We start from the raw sequence: 21,970 nt of genomic DNA, 5'->3' as shown, positions 1-21,970 counted from the left end.
GAGTGAAGGAGATACATGCGGAGGGTGGATTCGAATTATGCCAGTTTTCATCCAGCTCACCCATCGTTGAAGCGGCGTTGGGACCACCTGGACAAGTCAAGAGTGTCGGATGGGGTGTGGCTGAGCAGAAAATCCTTTAAATGCGCTGGCTGGTAGCCACGGACGACTTCAGATTCAACGTGGAGTACCAAGTAGCGTTCTAAGTATAGATTGAGTCCCTACAAAGAGGGAGTATTCGAGCTTGCTTATGTCAATGTTCCATCCATTGGGGATTCCTGTGCTGCCTGATGATTTTAGCGAAGCTGATATTGAGAGAGATCTGGAGGCAGAAGATCCAGTGGGACGAACCACTACCGGAGGAGATAGGCAAAGCCTTTGCCGCCTGGCGCAGGGAGATGGACGCTGTGGGTCAGTTCCGATGCCCTCGTCACTATTTTGGGCATGGAGCAGTTCGGACCATCAAGTTGCACGTGTTTGTGGATGCAAGTCAATCTGCATTCGCGGCGGTGGCCTATTGGAGGGTCACGTACGAGGCCGATGAGAACGTGCACAGTGTGGATATCAGCGAGACGGTGTTGTGGACGAACTTAAAAACGGTGCTGAGATGGATCGGTAGGACCCACCGCCGGTACAAGCAGTTTGTTGGAAACCGAGTGGCGGAGATTTTTCAGTCTTCGAAGGTTTTCCAGAACGCAGCGGATGATGCGTGGCGGTCGCAGAATAAGGCGTACCTTAGCCCGGCATCACATTGGCTAAGCGGACCCGCATTATTGAGGCAGCCAGCGAGCGTGTTCCAGATGCGCCTGATGAAGAGGAGATGCCCAGTGAGTTTGCATTGGTGGCCGCAAATGAATTAGCCATTCCGTTCCAGAGATTCTCGAGCTGTACTTGCCTGACGAGGACCACAGCCTGGGTCTTGAGGTTTGCGCGTTGGTGTCGCAAACAGAGAAGCGACCTCGAGGAGTATGGACTCACTGCAATGGAGTGTGAGGCCGTGGAGACCCTGTTAGTCAGACAGGCCCAATTGGAATATTTTCTCGACGAGATAAGGTCGGCGGAGTGCGGAAAGGACGTCGCCAGCTCGAGTGAGATTCGAGGTCTAGCGCGCTGTGCATGCTTTACAGTGCGAGGAGGTTCGTTATATTGTCACACAGGCACAGTCTTACGGAATTGATTGTGAGGATGAAGCCCAGATGAAGCATCAAAACGTGGATGCGACGATTGCTCAGATCAGGACGAGATTCTGGGTCACGAAGATGAGACGAGTGCTTAAGGAACTAATCTCGCCGTGCAACGAGTGCAAGTTGCAGCGAACGCGGCCGATGCCGCCGATAATGGGACCCCTTCCAGAGGATCGACTCGAAGCGATGGATGGCCATTCAAGTACACCGGATTGGAGAACTTTGGGCCATTGCTGGTGACTGTATCCCCTCACAGAGAGAAGCGTTGGGTCGCCTTGTTCACGTGCCTGACGACAAGGGCGATTCATCTGGAGCTGGCGCATGACCTGTCGACGAATTCCTGCATAATATCGATCAGGAACTTCGTCTGCCGTAGAGGACCAGTATATAGACTGCGGAGTGATAAGGGCAAGAACTTTGTGGGAGCTGACAAATGTGTTCGAGACGGACAGGATACAGAATGATACAATTGCCCATAGAACCCGTCTGAGGGCGGAGTATGGGAGGAGATGACGCAGTGCGTCAAACGAGTGCTGCGCCATACCCTGAAGGAAGTCGCGCCGAGGGATCATGTGTTGGACAGTGTTCGTGATCGAGGCGGAGAATGTGGTCAACTCGCGTCCGAATGTGGTCAAACGGCAGTCCTTTGCTTAGTTGTACACTTTTTGACCAATTTAACTATTAAGAGTAATTGGTGATTTAGTAGAGCTGTCACCTCGTTGAAATAAAAAAGATTTTAACAGCTGATTACTTAACAGTGGTGCAGTCAAATCAATTTTAAACCACTTTTGAAAAAATGGATTTTGTCAAAAAAGAAAAGTAATTTGATTTGTCCGCGTTTTCGTTTACTTTCCCTTAACGGTGAATGTCTCCCCGCGTAACAAGCACTGCTTGGTGTCGTAAGGGCCACTTGTTTGTACTGACCATGGAGCATCAACGTCCAATGAAAAAGAAAACATATATATCTTATAGCTGCCATATAATTGCTTTTTTTTAAACAATTATATTTATTAAGTAGATTAGATTTTGTAGGAGATTAGTAGTTTGAACGTAATAATACTAAATATAATAAATTTAAAATTGTCTCGAAATTGGATAGTTATATATTAAAGTTTCCATTGAAACAAAATTAATTTTTACATTCTCGCCAAGTTGTACATTTTTGTTTTATATTTTTAAAAGTAACAAACATTTGTTTTAAACAGTTTTAATACAAATTTAATTAATAATTTAAAATATAGGAAATCATTAAAACCTAAAAAGTAGTTCGTTCCACAAATTTGCAAGGTAAATATAAAGTTAATTAAACGCATTTTATTTTTTTAAATACACACGCACCTCCTATAAAACTTCATGCTCTTCGGATTCGAGTTCAATATTACATGAGAAATCTAAAAGATTCTCAAGTTCAGAAAAACTATTATCCTCCTTCAATGTGTAATCATTACTATTTGTAGAACTAGATAACAATTCTATGACACCAGTAGGAAGACACATTCCCTTTTGTCTTTGAGTTCGACTCTCTAAGTTTACTGTCGATCCTATGCATCCATAGCTCGTTGATAAACATATGTAAAATTAAAGACAGTCTTCTCCAAAATATCCAACTGGAAGAACATTGTTCTGAATTATATCGCTTGAGTGAAACAGAATTTTATGAACTGTAGCTGTCATAGGCAACTAAGGATATTTTTGTATAATTATGTCACTAGTTTTATGACAGAAACTTTGAAACGTTCGCCACATATAGGTACATGGCAAGAAAAATAATAAGTTTCTTATTGATACCGTGATCTCTGAGAATAAATTCGGATCAGCAAATGCACGTCGAGCAGTGTTGCCATTTTTTGTACTATCAAGTCCGCCAACTTTGGGCTTATCAACTCAAAGTAAGCGCATTTCGCAGAACTGATTTTGCACATTTTTTTCTCGTTTAGAAACCAGTTTTCTTTATTATTGGGAATAATTTCGCTAATTAATTTCGCTGGACAAGAGGCCTCAGCATTACAAGCCCTTGCCAGCCATGCTCTTCCAATTCAGGGAAGGAGCAGTCAGAGTCTGCGGTGACATCAAGGAGATGTTCCTCCAAGTGCTGATCCGACCCGAGGATCGGTGCTCCCAACGATTCATTTGGAGAGATGGCAACGACGATCGAAACCCGGATGAGCACTTGATGAACGTAATGACGTTTGGAGCAGCCTGCACGCCGAGCGCTGCGCAATACGTGAAGATGTTGAAGGCCCTGAAGTTTCGGGATTCGGATCCGAGGGCAGTCAAAGCCATCATCGACCACCACTACGTCGATGACTATGTGGACAGTTTCGCTATAGAGAGCGAACCTATCAGTGTATCTACCTGAGTGAAGGAGATACATGCGGAGGCTGGATTCGAATTATGCCAGTTTTCATCCAGCTCACCCATCGTTGAAGCGGCGTTGGGACCACCTGGACAAGTCAAGAGTGTCGGATGGGGTGTGGCTGAGCAGAAAATCCTTTAAATGCGCTGGCTGGTAGCCACGGACGACTTCAGATTCAACGTGGAGTACCAAGTAGCGTTCTAAGTATAGATCGAGTCCCTACAAAGAGGGAGTATTCGAGCTTGCTTATGTCAATGTTCCATCCATTGGGGATTCCTGTGCTGCCTGATGATTTTAGCGAAGCTGATATTGAGAGAGATCTGGAGGCAGAAGATCCAGTGGGACGAACCACTACCGGAGGAGATAGGCAAAGCCTTTGCCGCCTGGCGCAGGGAGATGGACGCTGTGGGTCAGTTCCGATGCCCTCGTCACTATTTTGGGCATGGAGCAGTTCGGACCATCAAGTTGCACGTGTTTGTGGATGCAAGTCAATCTGCATTCGCGGCGGTGGCCTATTGGAGGGTCACGTACGAGGCCGATGAGAACGTGCACAGTGTGGATATCAGCGAGACGGTGTTATGGACGAACTTAAAAACGGTGCTGAGATGGATCGGTAGGACCCACCGCCGGTACAAGCAGTTTGTTGGAAACCGAGTGGCGGAGATTTTGCAGTCTTCGAAGGTTTTCCAGAACGCAGCGGATGATGCGAGGCGGTCGCAGAATAAGGCGTACCTTAGCCCGGCATCACGTTGGCTAAGCGGACCCGCATTATTGAGGCAGCCAGCAAGCGTGTTCCAGATGCGCCTGATGAAGAGGAGATGCCCAGTGAGTTTGCATTGGTGGCCGCAAATGAATTAGCCATTCCGTTCCAGAGATTCTCGAGCTGTACTTGCCTGACGAGGACCACAGCCTGGGTCTTGAGGTTTGCGCGTTGGTGTCGCAAACAGAGAAGCGAGCTCGAGGAGTATGGTCTCACTGCAATGGAGTGTGAGGCCGCGGAGACCCTGTTAATCAGACAGGCCCAATTGGAATATTTTCTCGACGAGATAAGGTCGGCGGAATGCGGAAAGGAAAGGACGAGGTCTAGCGCGCTGTGCATGCTTTACAGTGCGAGGAGGTCCGTTATACTGTCACACAGGCACAGTCTTACGGAATCGATTGTGAGGATGAATCCCAGATGAAGCATCAAAACGTGGATGCGACGATTGCTCAGATCAGGACGAGATTCTGGGTCACGAAGATGAGACGAGTGCTGAAGGAACTAATCTCGCCGTGCAACGAGTGCAAGTTGCAGCGAACGCGGCCGATGCCGTCGATAATGGGACCCCTTCCAGAGGATCGACTCGAAGCGATGGATGGCCATTCAAGTACACCGGATTGGAGAACTTTGGGCCATTGCTGGTGACTGTATCCCCTCACAGAGAGAAGCGTTGGGTCGCCTTGTTCACGTGCCTGACGACAAGGGCGATTCATCTGGAGCTGGCGCATGACCTGTCGACGAATTCCTGCATAATATCGATCAGGAACTTCGTCTGCCGTAGAGGACCAGTATATAGACTGCGGAGTGATAAGGGCAAGAACTTTGTGGGAGCTGACAAACGTGTTCGAGACGGACAGGATACAGAGTGAGTTGTTCAGCAGAAGCATTAAATGGGTTTTCAATTGCCCATAGAACCCGTCTGAGGGCGGAGTATGGGAGGAGATGACGCAGGGGGTCAAACGAGTGCTGCGCCATACCCTGAAGGAAGTCGCGCCGAGGGATCATGTGTTGGACAGTGTTCCTGATCGAGGCGGAGAATGTGGTCAACTCGCGTCCGCTCATCAACTTGCCGGTGGATGTGGACCAAAAAGCGCCGTTGACGCCAAACGATCTGCTCAGGGGAGCAGCTAACCTGCCGAATACGGCTAGATTGGATGCGGAGCTGCCCAAGGAGGGTTCCACGCATAAAGCGAGATCGATTCTGGAGGAGGTGGGTCCTGGAGTACCTACAAATTTCGTTTTTATGTTAGAACTTACACACGTTTATACAAGCACCACAATTAATTAGGACAATATCAAGGTCAAACACACAAGTTACAAACCTCTCTGATTTGATGGTATTTCAAAAACGGCAGTCCTTTGCTTAGTTGTACACTTTTTGACCAATTTAACTATTAAGAGTAATTGGTGATTTAGTAGAGCTGTCACCTCGTTGAAATAAAAAAAGATTTTAACAGCTGATAACTTAACAGTGGTGCAGTCAAATCAATTTCAAACCACTTTTGAAAAATTATATTTTGTCAAAAAAGAAAAGTAATTTGATTTGTCCGCTTTTTCGTTTACTTTCCCTAAACGGTGAATGGCTCCCTGCGTAACAAACACTGCTTGGTGTCATAAGGGTCACTTGTTTGTACTGACCATGGAGCATCAACGTCCAACGTTTTAAGTAGATTAGATTTTTTAGGAGATTAGTAGTTTAAACGTAATAATACTAAATATAATAAATTTAAAATTGTCTCGAAATTGGATTGTTATATATTAATGTTTCCATTGAAACAAAATTAATTTTTACATTCTCGCCAAGTTGTACATTTTTGTTTTATATTTTTAAAAGTAAAAAACATTTGTTTTAAACAGTTTTAATACAAATTTAATTAATAATTTAAAATATAGGAAATCATTAAAACCTAAAAAGTAGTTCGTTCCACAAATTTGCAAGGTAAATATAAAGTTAATTAAACACATTTTATTTTTTTAAATACAACACACGCACCTCCTATGAAACTTCATGCTCTTCGGATTCGAGTTCAATATTACATGAGAAATCAAAAAGATTCTCAAGTTCAGCCAAAGTATTATCCTCCTTCAATGTGTAATCATTACTATTTGTAGAACTAGATAACAATTCTATGACATCAGTAGGAAGACACATTCCCTTTTGTCTTTGAGTTCGACTCTCTAAGTTTACATAAACAACTGATAAACTGACAAACTGATAAACATATGTAAAATTAAAGACACTCTTCTCCAAAATATCCAACTGGAAGAACAGTGTTCTGAATTATATCGCTTGAGTGAAACAGAATTTTATGAACTGTAGCTGTCATAGGCAACTAAGGATATTTTTGTATAATTATGTCACTAGTTTTATGACAGAAACTTTGAAACGTTCGCCACATATAGGTACATGGCAAGAAAAATAATAAGTTTCTTATTGATACCGTGATCTCTGAGAATAAATTCGGATCAGCAAATGCACGTCGAGCAGTGTTGCCATTTTTTGTACTATCAAGTCCGCCAGCTTTGGGCTTATCAACTCAAAGTAAGCGCATTTCGCAGAACTGATTTTGCACATTTTTTTCTCGTTTGGAAACCAGTTTTCTTTATTATTGGGAATAATTTCGCTAATTAATTTCGCTGGACAAGAGGCCTCAGCATTACAAGCCCTTGCCAGCCGTGCTCTTCCAATTCAGGGAAGGAGCAGTCAGAGTCTGCGGTGACATCAAGGAGATGTTCCTCCAAGTGCTGATCCGACCCGAGGATCGGTGCTGCCAACGATTCATTTGGAGAGATGGCAACGACGATCGAAACCCGGATGAGCACTTGATGAACGTAATGACGTTTGGAGCAGCCTGCACGCCGAGCGCTGCGTGTGAAGATGTTGAAGGCCCTGAAGTTTCGGGATTCGGATCCGAGGGCAGTCAAAGCCATCATCGACCACCACTAGGTCGATGACTATGTGGACAGTTTCGCTATAGAGAGCGAACTTATCAGTGTATCTACCTGAGTGAAGGAGATACATGCGGAGGCTGGCAGTTTTCATCCAGCTCACCCATCGTTGAAGCGGCGTTGGGACCACCTGGACAAGTCAAGAGTGTCGGATGGGGTGTGGCTGAGCAGAAAATCCTTTAAATGCGCTGGCTGGTAGCCACGGACGACTTCAGATTCAACGTGGAGTACCAAGTAGCGTTCTAAGTATAGATTGAGTCCCTACAAAGAGGGAGTATTCGAGCTTGCTTATGTCAATGTTCCATCCATTGGGGATTCCTGTGCTACCTGATGATTTTAGCGAAGCTGATATTGAGAGAGATCTGGAGGCAGAAGATCCAGTGGGACGAACCACTACCGGAGGAGATAGGCAAAGCCTTTGCCGCCTGGCGCAGGGAGATGGACGCTGTGGGTCAGTTCCGATGCCCTCGTCACTATTTTGGGCATGGAGCAGTTCGGACCATCAAGTTGCACGTGTTTGTGGATGCAAGTCAATCTGCATTCGCGGCGGTGGCCTATTGGAGGGTCACGTACGAGGCCGATGAGAACGTGCACAGTGTGGATATCAGCGAGACGGTGTTGTGGACGAACTTAAAAACGGTGCTGAGATGGATCGTTAGGACCCACCGCCGGTACAAGCAGTTTGTTGGAAACCGAGTGGCGGAGATTTTGCAGTCTTCGAAGGTTTTCCAGAACGCAGCGGATGATGCGTGGCGGTCGCAGAATAAGGCGTACCTTAGCCCGGCATCACATTGGCTAAGCGGACCCGCATTATTGAGGCAGCCAGCGAGCGTGTTCCAGATGCGCCTGATGAAGAGGAGATGCCCAGTGAGTTTGCATTGGTGGCCGCAAATGAATTAGCCATTCCGTTCCAGAGATTCTCGAGCTGTACTTGCCTGACGAGGACCACAGCCTGGGTCTTGAGGTTTGCGCGTTGGTGTCGCAAACAGAGAAGCGAGCTCGAGGAGTATGGACTCACTGCAATGGAGTGTGAGGCCGCGGAGACCCTGTTAATCAGACAGGCCCAATTGGAATATTTTCTCGACGAGATAAGGTCGGCGGAATGCGGAAAGGACGTCGCCAGCTCGAGTGAGATTCGAGGTCTAGCGCGCTGTGCATGCTTTACAGTGCGAGGAGGTCCGTTATACTGTCACACAGGCACAGTCTTACGGAATCGATTGTGAGGATGAATCCCAGATGAAGCATCAAAACGTGGATGCGACGATTGCTCAGATCAGGACGAGATTCTGGGTCACGAAGATGAGACGAGTGCTGAAGGAACTAATCTCGCTGTGCAACGAGTGCAAGTTGCAGCGAACGCGGCCGATGCCGCCGATAATGGGACACCTTCCAGATGATCGACTCGAAGCGATGGATGGCCATTCAAGTACACCGGATTGGAGAACTTTGGGCCATTGCTGGTGACTGTATCCCCTCACAGAGAGAAGCGTTGGGTCGCCTTGTTCACGTGCCTGACGACAAGGGCGATTCATCTGGAGCTGGCGCATGACCTGTCGACGAATTCCTGCATAATATCGATCAGGAACTTCGTCTGCCGTAGAGGACCAGTATATAGACTGCGGAGTGATAAGGGCAAGAACTTTGTGGGAGCTGACAAACGTGTTCGAGACGGACAGGATACAGAGTGAGTTGTTCAGCAGAAGCATTAAATGAGTTTTCAATTGCCCATAGAACCCGTCTGAGGGCGGAGTATGGGAGGAGATGACGCAGTGGGTCAAACGAGTGCAGCGCCATACCCTGAAGGAAGTCGCGCCGAGGGATCATGTGTTGGACAGTGTTCCTGATCGAGGCGGAGAATGTGGTCAACTCGCGTCCGCTCATCAACTTACCGGTGGATGTGGACCAAAAAGCGCCGTTGACGCCAAACGATCTGCTCAGGGGAGCAGCTAACCTGCCGAATACGGCTAGATTGGATGCGGAGCTGCCCAAGGAGGGAGCGAGATCGATTCTGGAGGAGGTGGGTCCTGGAGTACCTACAAATTTCGTTTTTATGTTAGAACTTACACACGTTTATACAAGCACCACAATTAATTAGGACAATATCAAGGTCAAACACACAAGTTACAAACCTCTCTGATTTGATGGTATTTCAAAAACGGCAGTCCTTTGCTTAGTTGTACACTTTTTGACCATTTTAACTATTAAGAGTAATTGGTGATTTAGTAGAGCTGTCACCTCGTTGAAATAAAAAAAGATTTTAACAGCTGATAACTTAACAGTGGTGCAGTCAAATCAATTTCAAACCACTTTTGAAAAATTATATTTTGTCAAAAAAGAAAAGTAATTTGATTTGTCCGCTTTTTCGTTTACTTTCCCTAAACGGTGAATGGCTCCCTGCGTAACAAACACTGCTTGGTGTCATAAGGGTCACTTGTTTGTACTGACCATGGAGCATCAACGTCCAATGAAAAAAAATTACAAATATATCTATAGCTGATATATAATTATTTTTTTTTTAAGTAGATTAGATTTTTTAGGAGATTAGTAGTTTTAACGTAAATATAATAAATTTAAAATTGTCTCGAAATTGGATAGTAATATATTAAAGTTTCCATTGAAACAAAATTAATTTTTACATTCTCGCCAAGTTGTACATTTTTGTTTTATATTTTTAAAAGTAAAAAACATTTGTTTTAAGCAGTTTTAATACAAATTTAATTAATAATTTAAAATATAGGAAATCATTAAAACCTAAAAAGTAGTTCGTTCAACAAATTTGCAAAGTAAATATAAAGTTAATTAAACACATTTTATTTTTTAAATACAACACACGCACCTCCTATGAAACTTCATGCTCTTCGGATTCGAGTTCAATATTACATGAGAAATCAAAAAGATTCTCAAGTTCAGCCGAACTATTATCCTCCTTCAATGTGTAATCATTACTATTTGTAGAACTAGATAACAATTCTATGACATCAGTAGGAAGACACATTCCCTTTTGTCTTTGAGTTCGACTCTCTAAGTTTACTGTCGAAATTATAGGATCCGATGCATCCATAGCTCGTTGATAAACATATGTAAAATTAAAGACACTCTTCTCCAAAATATCCAACTGGAAGAACAGTGAAGAATTATATCGCTTGAGTGAAACAGAATTTTATGAACTGTAGCTGTCATAGGCAACTAAGGATATTTTTGTATAATTATGTCACTAGTTTTATGACAGAAACTTTGAAACGTTCGCCACATATAGGTACATGGCAAGAAAAATAATAAGTTTCTTATTGATACCGTGATCTCTGAGAATAAATTCGGATCAGCAAATGCACGTCGAGCAGTGTTGCCATTTTTTGTACTATCAAGTCCGCCAGCTTTGGGCTTATCAACTCAAAGTAAGCGCATTTCGCAGAACTGATTTTGCACATTTTTTTCTCGTTTAGAAACCAGTTTTCTTTATTATTGGGAATAATTTCGCTAATTAATTTCGCTGGACAAGAGGCCTCAGCATTACAAGCCCTTGCCAGCCGTGCTCTTCCAATTCAGGGAAGGAGCAGTCAGAGTCTGCGGTGACATCAAGGAGATGTTCCTCCAAGTGCTGATCCGACCCGAGGATCGGTGCTCCCAACGATTCATTTGGAGAGATGGCAACGACGATCGAAACCCGGATGAGCACTTGATGAACGTAATGACGTTTGGAGCAGCCTGCACGCCGAGCGCTGCGCAATACGTGAAGATGTTGAAGGCCCTGAAGTTTCGGGATTCGGATCCGAGGGCAGTCAAAGCCATCATCGACCACCACTACGTCGATGACTATGTGGACAGTTTCGCTATAGAGAGCGAACTTATCAGTGTATCTACCTGAGTGAAGGAGATACATGCGGAGGCTGGATTCGAATTATGCCAGTTTTCATCCAGCTCACCCATCGTTGAAGCGGCGTTGGGACCACCTGGACAAGTCAAGAGTGTCGGATGGGGTGTGGCTGAGCAGAAAATCCTTTAAATGCGCTGGCTGGTAGCCACGGACGACTTCAGATTCAACGTGGAGTACCAAGTAGCGTTCTAAGTATAGATTGAGTCCCTACAAAGAGGGAGTATTCGAGCTTGCTTATGTCAATGTTCCATCCATTGGGGATTCCTGTGCTGCCTGATGATTTTAGCGAAGCTGATATTGAGAGAGATCTGGAGGCAGAAGATCCAGTGGGACGAACCACTACCGGAGGAGATAGGCAAAGCCTTTGCCGCCTGGCGCAGGGAGATGGACGCTGTGGGTCAGTTCCGATGCCCTCGTCACTATTTTGGGCATGGAGCAGTTCGGACCATCAAGTTGCACGTGTTTGTGGATGCAAGTCAATCTGCATTCGCGGCGGTGGCCTATTGGAGGGTCACGTACGAGGCCGATGAGAACGTGCACAGTGTGGATATCAGCGAGACGGTGTTGTGGACGAACTTAAAAACGGTACTGAGATGGATCGGTAGGACCCACCGCCGGTACAAGCAGTTTGTTGGAAACCGAGTGGCGGAGATTTTGCAGTCTTCGAAGGTTTTCCAGAACGCAGCGGATGATGCGTGGCGGTCGCAGAATAAGGCGTACCTTAGCCCGGCATCACATTGGCTAAGCGGACCCGCATTATTGAGGCAGCCAGCGAGCGTGTTCCAGATGCGCCTGATGAAGAGGAGATGCCCAGTGAGTTTGCATTGGTGGCCGCAAATGAATTAGCCATTCCGTTCCAGAGATTCTCGAGCTGTACTTGCCTGACGAGGACCACAGCCTGGGTCTTGAGGTTTGCGCGTTGGTGTCGCAAACAGAGAAGCGAGCTCGAGGAGTATGGACTCACTGCAATGGAGTGTGAGGCCGCGGAGACCCTGTTAATCAGACAGGCCCAATTGGAATATTTTCTCGACGAGATAAGGTCGGCGGAATGCGGAAAGGACGTCGCCAGCTCGAGTGAGATTCGAGGTCTAGCGCGCTGTGCATGCTTTACAGTGCGAGGAGGTCCGTTATACTGTCACACAGGCACAGTCTTACGGAATCGATTGTGAGGATGAATCCCAGTGCCTGACGACAAGGGCGATTCATCTGGAGCTGGCGCATGACCTGTCGACGAATTCCTGCATAATATCGATCAGGAACTTCGTCTGCCGTAGAGGACCAGTATATAGACTGCGGAGTGATAAGGGCAAGAACTTTGTGGGAGCTGACAAACGTGTTCGAGACGGACAGGATACAGAGATAGAGTTGTTCAGCAGAAGCATTAAATGGGTTTTCAACTGCCCATAGAACCCGTCTGAGGGCGGAGTATGGGACGAGATGACGCAGTGGGTCAAACGAGTGCTGCGCCATACCTTGAAGGAAGTCGTGCCGAGGGATCATGTGTTGGACAGTGTTCCTGATCGAGGCGGAGAATGTGGTCAACTCGCGTCCGCTCATCAACTTGCCGGTGGATGTGGACCAAAAAGCGCCGTTGACGCCAAACGATCTGCTCAGGGGAGCAGCTAACCTGCCGAATACGGCTAGATTGGATGCGGAGCTGCCCAAGGAGGGTTCCACGCATAAAGCGAGATCGATTCTGGAGGAGGTGGGTCCTGGAGTACCTACAAATTTCGTTTTTATGTTAGAACTTACACACGTTTATACAAGCAACACAATTAATTAGGACAATATCAAGGTCAAACACACAAGTTACAAACCTCTCTGATTTGATGGTATTTCAAAAACGGCAGTCCTTTGCTTAGTTGTACACTTTTTGACCATTTTAACTATTAAGATTAATTGGTGATTTAGTAGAGCTGTCACCTCGTTGAAATAAAAAAAGATTTTAACAGCTGATAACTTAACAGTGGTGCAGTCAAATCAATTTCAAACCACTTTTGAAAAATTATATTTTGTCAAAAAAGAAAAGTAATTTGATTTGTCCGCTTTTTCGTTTACTTTCCCTAAACGGTGAATGGCTCCCTGCGTAACAAACACTGCTTGGTGTCGTAAGGGTCACTTGTTTGTACTGACCATGGAGCATCAACGTCCAATGAAAAAAAATTACAAATATATCTATAGCTGCCATATAATTATTTTTTTTTTTTAAGTAGATTAGATTTTTTAGGAGATTAGTAGTTTTAACGTAATAATACTAAATATAATAAATTTAAAATTGTCTCGAAATTGGATGGTAATATATTAAAGTTTCCATTGAAACAAAATTAATTTTTACATTCTCGCCAAGTTGTACATTTTTGTTTTATATTTTTAAAAGTAAAAAACATTTGTTTTAAGCAGTTTTAATACAAATTTGATTAATAATTTAAAATATAGGAAATCATTAAAACCTAAAAAGTAGTTCGTTCAACAAATTTGCAAAGTAAATATAAAGTTAATTAAACACATTTTATTTTTTAAATACAACACACGCACCTCCTATGAAACTTCATGCTCTTCGGATTCGAGTTCAATATTACATGAGAAATCAAAAAGATTCTCAAGTTCAGCCGAACTATTATCCTCCTTCAATGTGTAATCATTGCTATTTGTAGAACTAGATAACAATTCTATGACATCAGTAGGAAGACACATTCCCTTTTGTCTTTGAGTTCGACTCTCTAAGTTTACTGTCGAAATTATAGGATCCGATGCATCCATAGCTCGTTGATAAACATATGTAAAATTAAAGACACTCTTCTCCAAAATATCCAACTGGAAGAACAGTGTTCTGAATTATATCGCTTGAGTGAAACAGAATTTTATGAACTGTAGCTGCCATAGGCAACTACGGATATTTTTGTATAATTATGTCACTAGTTTTATGACAGAAACTTTGAAACGTTCGCCACATATAGGTACATGGCAAGAAAAATAATAAGTTTCTTATTGATACCGTGATCTCTGAGAATAAATTTGGATCAGCAAATGCACGTCGAGCAGTGTTGCCATTTTTTGTACTATCAAGTCCGCCAACTTTGGGCTTATCAACTCAAAGTAAGCGCATTTCGCAGAACTGATTTTGCATATTTTTTTCTCGTTTAGAAACCAGTTTTCTTTATTATTGGGAATAATTTCGCTAATTAATTTCGCTGGACAAGAGGCCTCAGCATTACAAGCCCTTGCCAGCCGTGCTCTTCCAATTCAGGGAAGGAGCAGTCAGAGTCTGCGGTGACATCAAGGAGATGTTCCTCCAAGTGCTGATCCGACCCGAGGATCGGTGCTCCCAACGATTCATTTGGAGAGATGGCAACGACGATCGAAACCCGGATGAGCACTTGATGAACGTAATGACGTTTGGAGCAGCCTGCACGCCGAGCGCTGCGCAATACGTGAAGATGTTGAAGGCCCTGAAGTTTCGGGATTCGGATCCGAGGGCAGTCAAAGCCATCATCGACCACCACTACGTCGATGACTATGTGGACAGTTTCGCTCAGAGAGCGAACCTATCAGTGTATCTACCTGAGTGAAGGAGATACATGCGGAGGCTGGATTCGAATTATGCCAGTTTTCATCCAGCTCACCCATCGTTGAAGCGGCGTTGGGACCACCTGGACAAGTCAAGAGTGTCGGATGGGGTGTGGCTGAGCAGAAAATCCTTTAAATGCGCTGGCTGGTAGCCACGGACGACTTCAGATTCAACGTGGAGTACCAAGTAGCGTTCTAAGTATAGATTGAGTCCCTACAAAGAGGGAGTATTCGAGCTTGCTTATGTCAATGTTCCATCCATTGGGGATTCCTGTGCTGCCTGATGATTTTAGCGAAGCTGATATTGAGAGAGATCTGGAGGCAGAAGATCCAGTGGAACGAACCACTACCGGAGGAGATAGGCAAAGCCTTTGCCGCCTGGCGCAGGGAGATGGACGCTGTGGGTCAGTTCCGATGCCCTCGTCACTATTTTGGGCATGGAGCAGTTCGGACCATCAAGTTGCACGTGTTTGTGGATGCAAGTCAATCTGCATTCGCGGCGGTGGCCTATTGGAGGGTCACGTACGAGGCCGATGAGAACGTGCACAGTGTGGATATCAGCGAGACGGTGTTGTGGACGAACTTAAAAACGGTGCTGAGATGGATCGGTAGGACCCACCGCCGGTACAAGCAGTTTGTTGGAAACCGAGTGGCGGAGATTTTGCAGTCTTCGAAGGTTTTCCAGAACGCAGCGGATGATGCGTGGCGGTCGCAGAATAAGGCGTACCTTAGCCCGGCATCACATTGGCTAAGCGGACCCGCATTATTGAGGCAGCCAGCGAGCGTGTTCCAGATGCGCCTGATGAAGAGGAGATGCCCAGTGAGTTTGCATTGGTGGCCGCAAATGAATTAGCCATTCCGTTCCAGAGATTCTCGAGCTGTACTTGCCTGACGAGGACCACAGCCTGGGTCTTGAGGTTTGCGCGTTGGTGTCGCAAACAGAGAAGCGAGCTCGAGGAGTATGGACTCACTGCAATGGAGTGTGAGGCCGCGGAGACCCTGTTAATCAGACAGGCCCAATTGGAATATTTTCTCGACGAGATAAGGTCGGCGGAATGCGGAAAGGACGTCGCCAGCTCGAGTGAGATTCGAGGTCTAGCGCGCTGTGCATGCTTTACAGTGCGAGGAGGTCCGTTATACTGTCACACAGGCACAGTCTTACGGAATCGATTGTGAGGATGAATCCCAGTGCCTGACGACAAGGGCGATTCATCTGGAGCTGGCGCATGACCTGTCGACGAATTCCTGCATAATATCGATCAGGAACTTCGTCTGCCGTAGAGGACCAGTATATAGACTGCGGAGTGATAAGGGCAAGAACTTTGTGGGAGCTGACAAACGTGTTCGAGACGGACAGGATACAGAGTGAGTTGTTCAGCAGAAGCATTAAATGGGTTTTCAATTTCCCATAGAACCCGTCTGAGGGCGGAGTATGGGAGGAGATGACGCAGTGGGTCAAACGAGTGCTGCGCCATACCCTGAAGGAAGTCGCGCCGAGGGATCATGTGTTGGACAGTGTTTTTTTTTAGATTTTTTAGGAGATTAGTAGTTTTAAAGTAAATATAATAAATTTAAAATTGTCTCGAAATTGGATAGTAATATATTAAAGTTTCCATTGAAACAAAATTAATTTTTACATTCTCGCCAAGTTGTACATTTTTGTTTTATATTTTTAAAAGTAAAAAACATTTGTTTTAAGCAGTTTTAATACAAATTTAATTAATAATTTAAAATATAGGAAATCATTAAAACCTAAAAAGTAGTTCGTTCAACAAATTTGCAAAGTAAATATAAAGTTAATTAAACACATTTTATTTTTTAAATGCAACACACGCACCTCCTATGAAACTTCATGCTCATGAGAAATCAAAAAGATTCTCAAGTTCAGCCGAACTATTATCCTCCTTCAATGTGTAATCATTACTATTTGTAGAACTAGATAACAATTCTATGACATCAGTAGGAAGACACATTCCCTTTTGTCTTTGAGTTCGACTCTCTAAGTTTACTGTCGAAATTATAGGATCCGATGCATCCATAGCTCGTTGATAAACATATGTAAAATTAAAGACACTCTTCTCCAAAATATCCAACTGGAAGAACAGTGTTTTGAATTATATCGCTTGAGTGAAACAGAATTTTATGAACTGTAGCTGCCATAGGCAACTACGGATATTTTTGTATAATTATGTCACTAGTTTTATGACAGAAACTTTGAAACGTTCGCCACCTATAGGTACATGGAAAGAAAAATAATAAGTTTCTTATTGATACCGTGATCTCTGAGAATAAATTCGGATCAGCAAATGCACGTCGAGCAGTGTTGCCATTTTGGGCTTATCAACTCAAAGTAAGCGCATTTCGCAGAACTGATTTTGCATATTTTTTTCTCGTTTAGAAACCAGTTTTCTTTATTATTGGGAATAATTTCGCTAATTTCGGCGCTGGACAAGAGGCCTCAGCATTACAAGCCCTTGCCAGCCGTGCTCTTCCAATTCAGGGAAGGAGCAGTCAGAGTCTGCGGTGACATCAAGGAGATGTTCCTCCAAGTGCTGATCCGACCCGAGGATCGGTGCTCCCAACGATTCATTTGGAGAGATGGCAACGACGATCGAAACCCGGATGAGCACTTGATGAACGTAATGACGTTTGGAGCAGCCTGCACGCCGAGCGCTGCGCAATACGTGAAGATGTTGAAGGCCCTGAAGTTTCGAGATTCGGATCCGAGGGCAGTCAAAGCCATCATCGACCACCACTACGTCGATGACTATGTGGACAGTTTCGCTATAGAGAGCGAACTTATCAGTGTATCTACCTGAGTGAAGGAGATTGGAGGCTGGATTCGAATTATGCCAGTTTTCATCCAGCTCACCCATCGTTGAAGCGGCGTTGGGACCACCTGGACAAGTCAAGAGTGTCGGATGGGGTGTGGCTGAGCAGAAAATCCTTTAAATGCGCTGGCTGGTAGCCACGGACGACTTCAGATTCAACGTGGAGTACCAAGTAGCTTTCTAAGTATAGATTGAGTCCCTACAAAGAGGGAGTATTCGAGCTTGCTTATGTCAATGTTCCATCCATTGGGGATTCCTGTGCTGCCTGATGATTTTAGCGAAGCTGATATTGAGAGAGATCTGGAGGCAGAAGATCCAGTGGGACTACCGGAGGAGATAGGCAAAGCCTTTGCCGCCTGGCGCAGGGAGATGGACGCTGTGGGTCAGTTCCGATGCCCTCGTCACTATTTTGGGCATGGAGCAGTTCGGACATCAAGTTGCACGTGTTTGTGGATGCAAGTCAATCTGCATTCGCGGCGGTGGCCTATTGGAGGGTCACGTACGAGGCCGATGAGAACGTGCACAGTGTGGATATGAGCGAGACGGTGTTGTGGACGAACTTAAAAACGGTGCTGAGATGGATCGGTAGGACCCACCGCCGGTACAAGCAGTTTGTTGGAAACCGAGTGGCGGAGATTTTGCAGTCTTCGAAGGTTTTCCAGAACGCAGCGGATGATGCGTGGCGGTCGCAGAATAAGGCGTACCTTAGCCCGGCATCACATTGGCGCCAGATGCGCCTGATGAAGAGGAGATGCCCAGTGAGTTTGCATTGGTGGCCGCAAATGAATTAGCCATTCCGTTCCAGAGATTCTCGAGCTGTACTTGCCTGACGAGGACCACAGCCTGGGTCTTGAGGTTTGCGCGTTGGTGTCGCAAACAGAGAAGCGAGCTCGAGGAGTATGGACTCACTGCAATGGAGTGTGAGGCCGCGGAGACCCTGTTAATCAGACAGGCCCAATTGGAATATTTTCTCGACGAGATAAGGTCGGCGGAATGCGGAAAGGACGTCGCCAGCTCGAGTGAGATTCGAGGTCTAGCGCGCTGTGCATGCTTTACAGTGCGAGGAGGTCCGTTATACTGTCACACAGGCACAGTCTTACGGAATCGATTGTGAGGATGAATCCCAGTGCCTGACGACAAGGGCGATTCATCTGGAGCTGGCGCATGACCTGTCGACGAATTCCTGCATAATATCGATCAGGAACTTCGTCTGCCGTAGAGGACCAGTATATAGACTGCGGAGTGATAAGGGCAAGAACTTTGTGGGAGCTGACAAACGTGTTCGAGACGGACAGGATACAGAGATAGAGTTGTTCAGCAGAAGCATTAAATGGGTTTTCAACTGCCCATAGAACCCGTCTGAGGGCGGAGTATGGGAGAAGATGACGCAGTGGGTCAAACGAGTGCTGCGCCATACCCTGAAGGAAGTCGCGCCGAGGGATCATGTGTTGTACAGTGTTCCTGATCGAGGCGGAGAATGTGGTCAACTCGCGTCCGCTCATCAACTTACCGGTGGATGTGGACCAAAAAGCGCCGTTGACGCCAAACGATCTGCTCAGGGGAGCAGCTAACCTGCCGAATACGGCTAGATTGGATGCGGAGCTGCCCAAGGAGGGTTCCACGCATAAAGCGAGATCGATTCTGGAGGAGGTGGGTCCTGGAGTACCTACAAATTTCGTTTTTATGTTAGAACTTACACACGTTTATACAAGCACCACAATTAATTAGGACAATATCAAGGTCAAACACACAAGTTACAAACCTCTCTGATTTGATGGTATTTCAAAAACGGCAGTCCTTTGCTTAGTTGTACACTTTTTGACCATTTTAACTATTAAGAGTAATTGGTGATTTAGTAGAGCTGTCACCTCGTTGAAATAAAAAAAGATTTTAACAGCTGATAACTTAACAGTGGTGCAGTCAAATCAATTTCAAACCACTTTTGAAAAATTATATTTTGTCAAAAAAGAAAAGTAATTTGATTTGTCCGCTTTTTCGTTTACTTTCCCTAAACGGTGAATGGCTCCCTGCGTAACAAACACTGCTTGGTGTCGTAAGGGTCACTTGTTTGTACTGACCATGGAGCATCAACGTCTAATGAAAAAAAATTACAAATATATCTATAGCTGCCATATAATTATTTTTTTTTTTAAGTAGATTAGATTTTTTAGGGGATTAGTAGTTTTAACGTAATAATACTAAATATAATAAATTTAAAATTGTCTCGAAATTGGATGGTAATATATTAAAGTTTCCATTGAAACAAAATTAATTTTTACATTCTCGCCAAGTTGTACATTTTTGTTTTATATTTTTAAAAGTAAAAAACATTTGTTTTAAGCAGTTTTAATACAAATTTAATTAATAATTTAAAATATAGGAAATCATTAAAACCTAAAAAGTAGTTCGTTCAACAAATTTGCAAAGTAAATATAAAGTTAATTAAACACATTTTATTTTTTAAATACAACACACGCACCTCCTATGAAACTTCATGCTCATGAGAAATCAAAAAGATTCTCAAGTTCAGCCGAACTATTATCCTCCTTCAATGTGTAATCATTACTATTTGTAGAACTAGATAACAATTCTATGACATCAGTAGGAAGACACATTCCCTTTTGTCTTTGAGTTCGACTCTCTAAGTTTACTGTCGAAATTATAGGATCCGATGCATCCATAGCTCGTTGATAAACATATGTAAAATTAAAGACACTCTTCTCCAAAATATCCAACTGGAAGAACAGTGTTCTGAATTATATCGCTTGAGTGAAACAGAATTTTATGAACTGTAGCTGCCATAGGCAACTACGGATATTTTTGTATAATTATGTCACTAGTTTTATGACAGAAACTTTGAAACGTTCGCCACATATAGGTACATGGCAAGAAAAATAATAAGTTTCTTATTGATACCGTGATCTCTGAGAATAAATTTGGATCAGCAAATGCACGTCGAGCAGTGTTGCCATTTTTTGTACTATCAAGTCCGCCAACTTTGGGCTTATCAACTCAAAGTAAGCGCATTTCGCAGAACTGATTTTGCATATTTTTTTCTCGTTTAGAAACCAGTTTTCTTTATTATTGGGAATAATTTCGCTAATTAATTTCGCTGGACAAGAGGCCTCAGCATTACAAGCCCTTGCCAGCCGTGCTCTTCCAATTCAGGGAAGGAGCAGTCAGAGTCTGCGGTGACATCAAGGAGATGTTCCTCCAAGTGCTGATCCGACCCGAGGATCGGTGCTCCCAACGATTCATTTGGAGAGATGGCAACGACGATCGAAACCCGGATGAGCACTTGATGAACGTAATGACGTTTGGAGCAGCCTGCACGCCGAGCGCTGCGCAATACGTGAAGATGTTGAAGGCCCTGAAGTTTCGGGATTCGGATCCGAGGGCAGTCAAAGCCATCATCGACCACCACTACGTCGATGACTATGTGGACAGTTTCGCTATAGAGAGCGAACTTATCAGTGTATCTACCTGAGTGAAGGAGATACATGCGGAGGCTGGATTCGAATTATGCCAGTTTTCATCCAGCTCACCCATCGTTGAAGCGGCGTTGGGACCACCTGGACAAGTCAAGAGTGTCGGATGGGGTGTGGCTGAGCAGAAAATCCTTTAAATGCGCTGGCTGGTAGCCACGGACGACTTCAGATTCAACGTGGAGTACCAAGTAGCGTTCTAAGTATAGATTGAGTCCCTACAAAGAGGGAGTATTCGAGCTTGCTTATGTCAATGTTCCATCCATTGGGGATTCCTGTGCTGCCTGATGATTTTAGCGAAGCTGATATTGAGAGAGATCTGGAGGCAGAAGATCCAGTGGGACGAACCACTACCGGAGGAGATAGGCAAAGCCTTTGCCGCCTGGCGCAGGGAGATGGACGCTGTGGGTCAGTTCCGATGCCCTCGTCACTATTTTGGGCATGGAGCAGTTCGGACCATCAAGTTGCACGTGTTTGTGGATGCAAGTCAATCTGCATTCGCGGCGGTGGCCTATTGGAGGGTCACGTACGAGGCCGATGAGAACGTGCACAGTGTGGATATCAGCGAGACGGTGTTGTGGACGAACTTAAAAACGGTGCTGAGATGGATCGGTAGGACCCACCGCCGGTATAAGCAGTTTGTTGGAAACCGAGTGGCGGAGATTTTGCAGTCTTCGAAGGTTTTCCAGAACGCAGCGGATGATGCGTGGCGGTCGCAGAATAAGGCGTACCTTAGCCCGGCATCACATTGGCTAAGCGGACCCGCATTATTGAGGCAGCCAGCGAGCGTGTTCCAGATGCGCCTGATGAAGAGGAGATGCCCAATGAGTTTGCATTGGTGGCCGCAAATGAATTAGCCATTCCGTTCCAGAGATTCTCGAGCTGTACTTGCCTGACGAGGACCACAGCCTGGGTCTTGAGGTTTGCGCGTTGGTGTCGCAAACAGAGAAGCGAGCTCGAGGAGTAT

General features: G+C 45.0%; 2 protein-coding genes across 14 annotated transcripts in view; both read left to right on the top strand.

The window, feature by feature from the left end:
• Positions 1 to 21,970, top strand: part of LOC108021868 (G-protein coupled receptor 15) — a 231,391-nt gene that overhangs the window by 162,598 nt on the left and 46,823 nt on the right. Inside the window, exon 5 of one of the 9 annotated variants that reach the window (XM_050890271.1) lies at positions 20,584 to 20,714. The exons of 5 other annotated variants lie outside the window; for them this stretch is intronic. In XM_050890271.1, coding sequence (XP_050746228.1) covers positions 20,584 to 20,713 — 130 coding nt within the window. In that variant the 3' untranslated portion in view covers position 20,714. Of the gene's footprint in view, positions 1 to 3,118; positions 3,312 to 10,689; positions 10,821 to 14,264; positions 14,642 to 20,583; positions 20,715 to 21,970 lie in introns of those variants that run through there. 3 more of the 9 variants (XM_050890272.1, XM_050890267.1, XM_050890270.1) reach the window with 3 other exon arrangements.
• Positions 33 to 16,197, top strand: LOC127012075 (uncharacterized). 5 transcript variants are annotated; one of them, XM_050890277.1, is made up of 2 exons: positions 33 to 1,050; positions 15,734 to 16,197. In XM_050890277.1, the coding sequence occupies exon 1, from the start codon at positions 288 to 290 to the stop codon at positions 855 to 857; it is 570 nt and encodes a 189-aa protein (XP_050746234.1). In that variant the 5' UTR covers positions 33 to 287; the 3' UTR covers positions 858 to 1,050; positions 15,734 to 16,197. The 5 variants fall into 5 exon arrangements, with proteins under 5 accessions (XP_050746234.1, XP_050746232.1, XP_050746235.1 ...); XM_050890275.1 differs by having other exon boundaries at positions 33 to 1,133; positions 15,817 to 16,197; XM_050890278.1 differs by lacking the exon at positions 15,734 to 16,197 and adding an exon at positions 8,340 to 8,561.

The sequence above is a fragment of the Drosophila biarmipes genome, unplaced genomic scaffold (assembly GCF_025231255.1).
Source record: "Drosophila biarmipes strain raj3 unplaced genomic scaffold, RU_DBia_V1.1 ptg000019l, whole genome shotgun sequence".
NCBI lineage: Eukaryota > Metazoa > Arthropoda > Insecta > Diptera > Drosophilidae > Drosophila > Drosophila biarmipes.
The sequence above is the reverse complement of the archived record's forward strand: the minus strand, read 5'-3'. Positions and strand labels throughout refer to the sequence as shown.

Excerpts from the sequence above, each read along its gene's own strand:
- LOC127012075 (XM_050890277.1), top strand. The coding sequence starts at position 288 with ATGATTTTAGCGAAGCTGATATTGAGAGAGATCTGGAGGCAGAAGATC.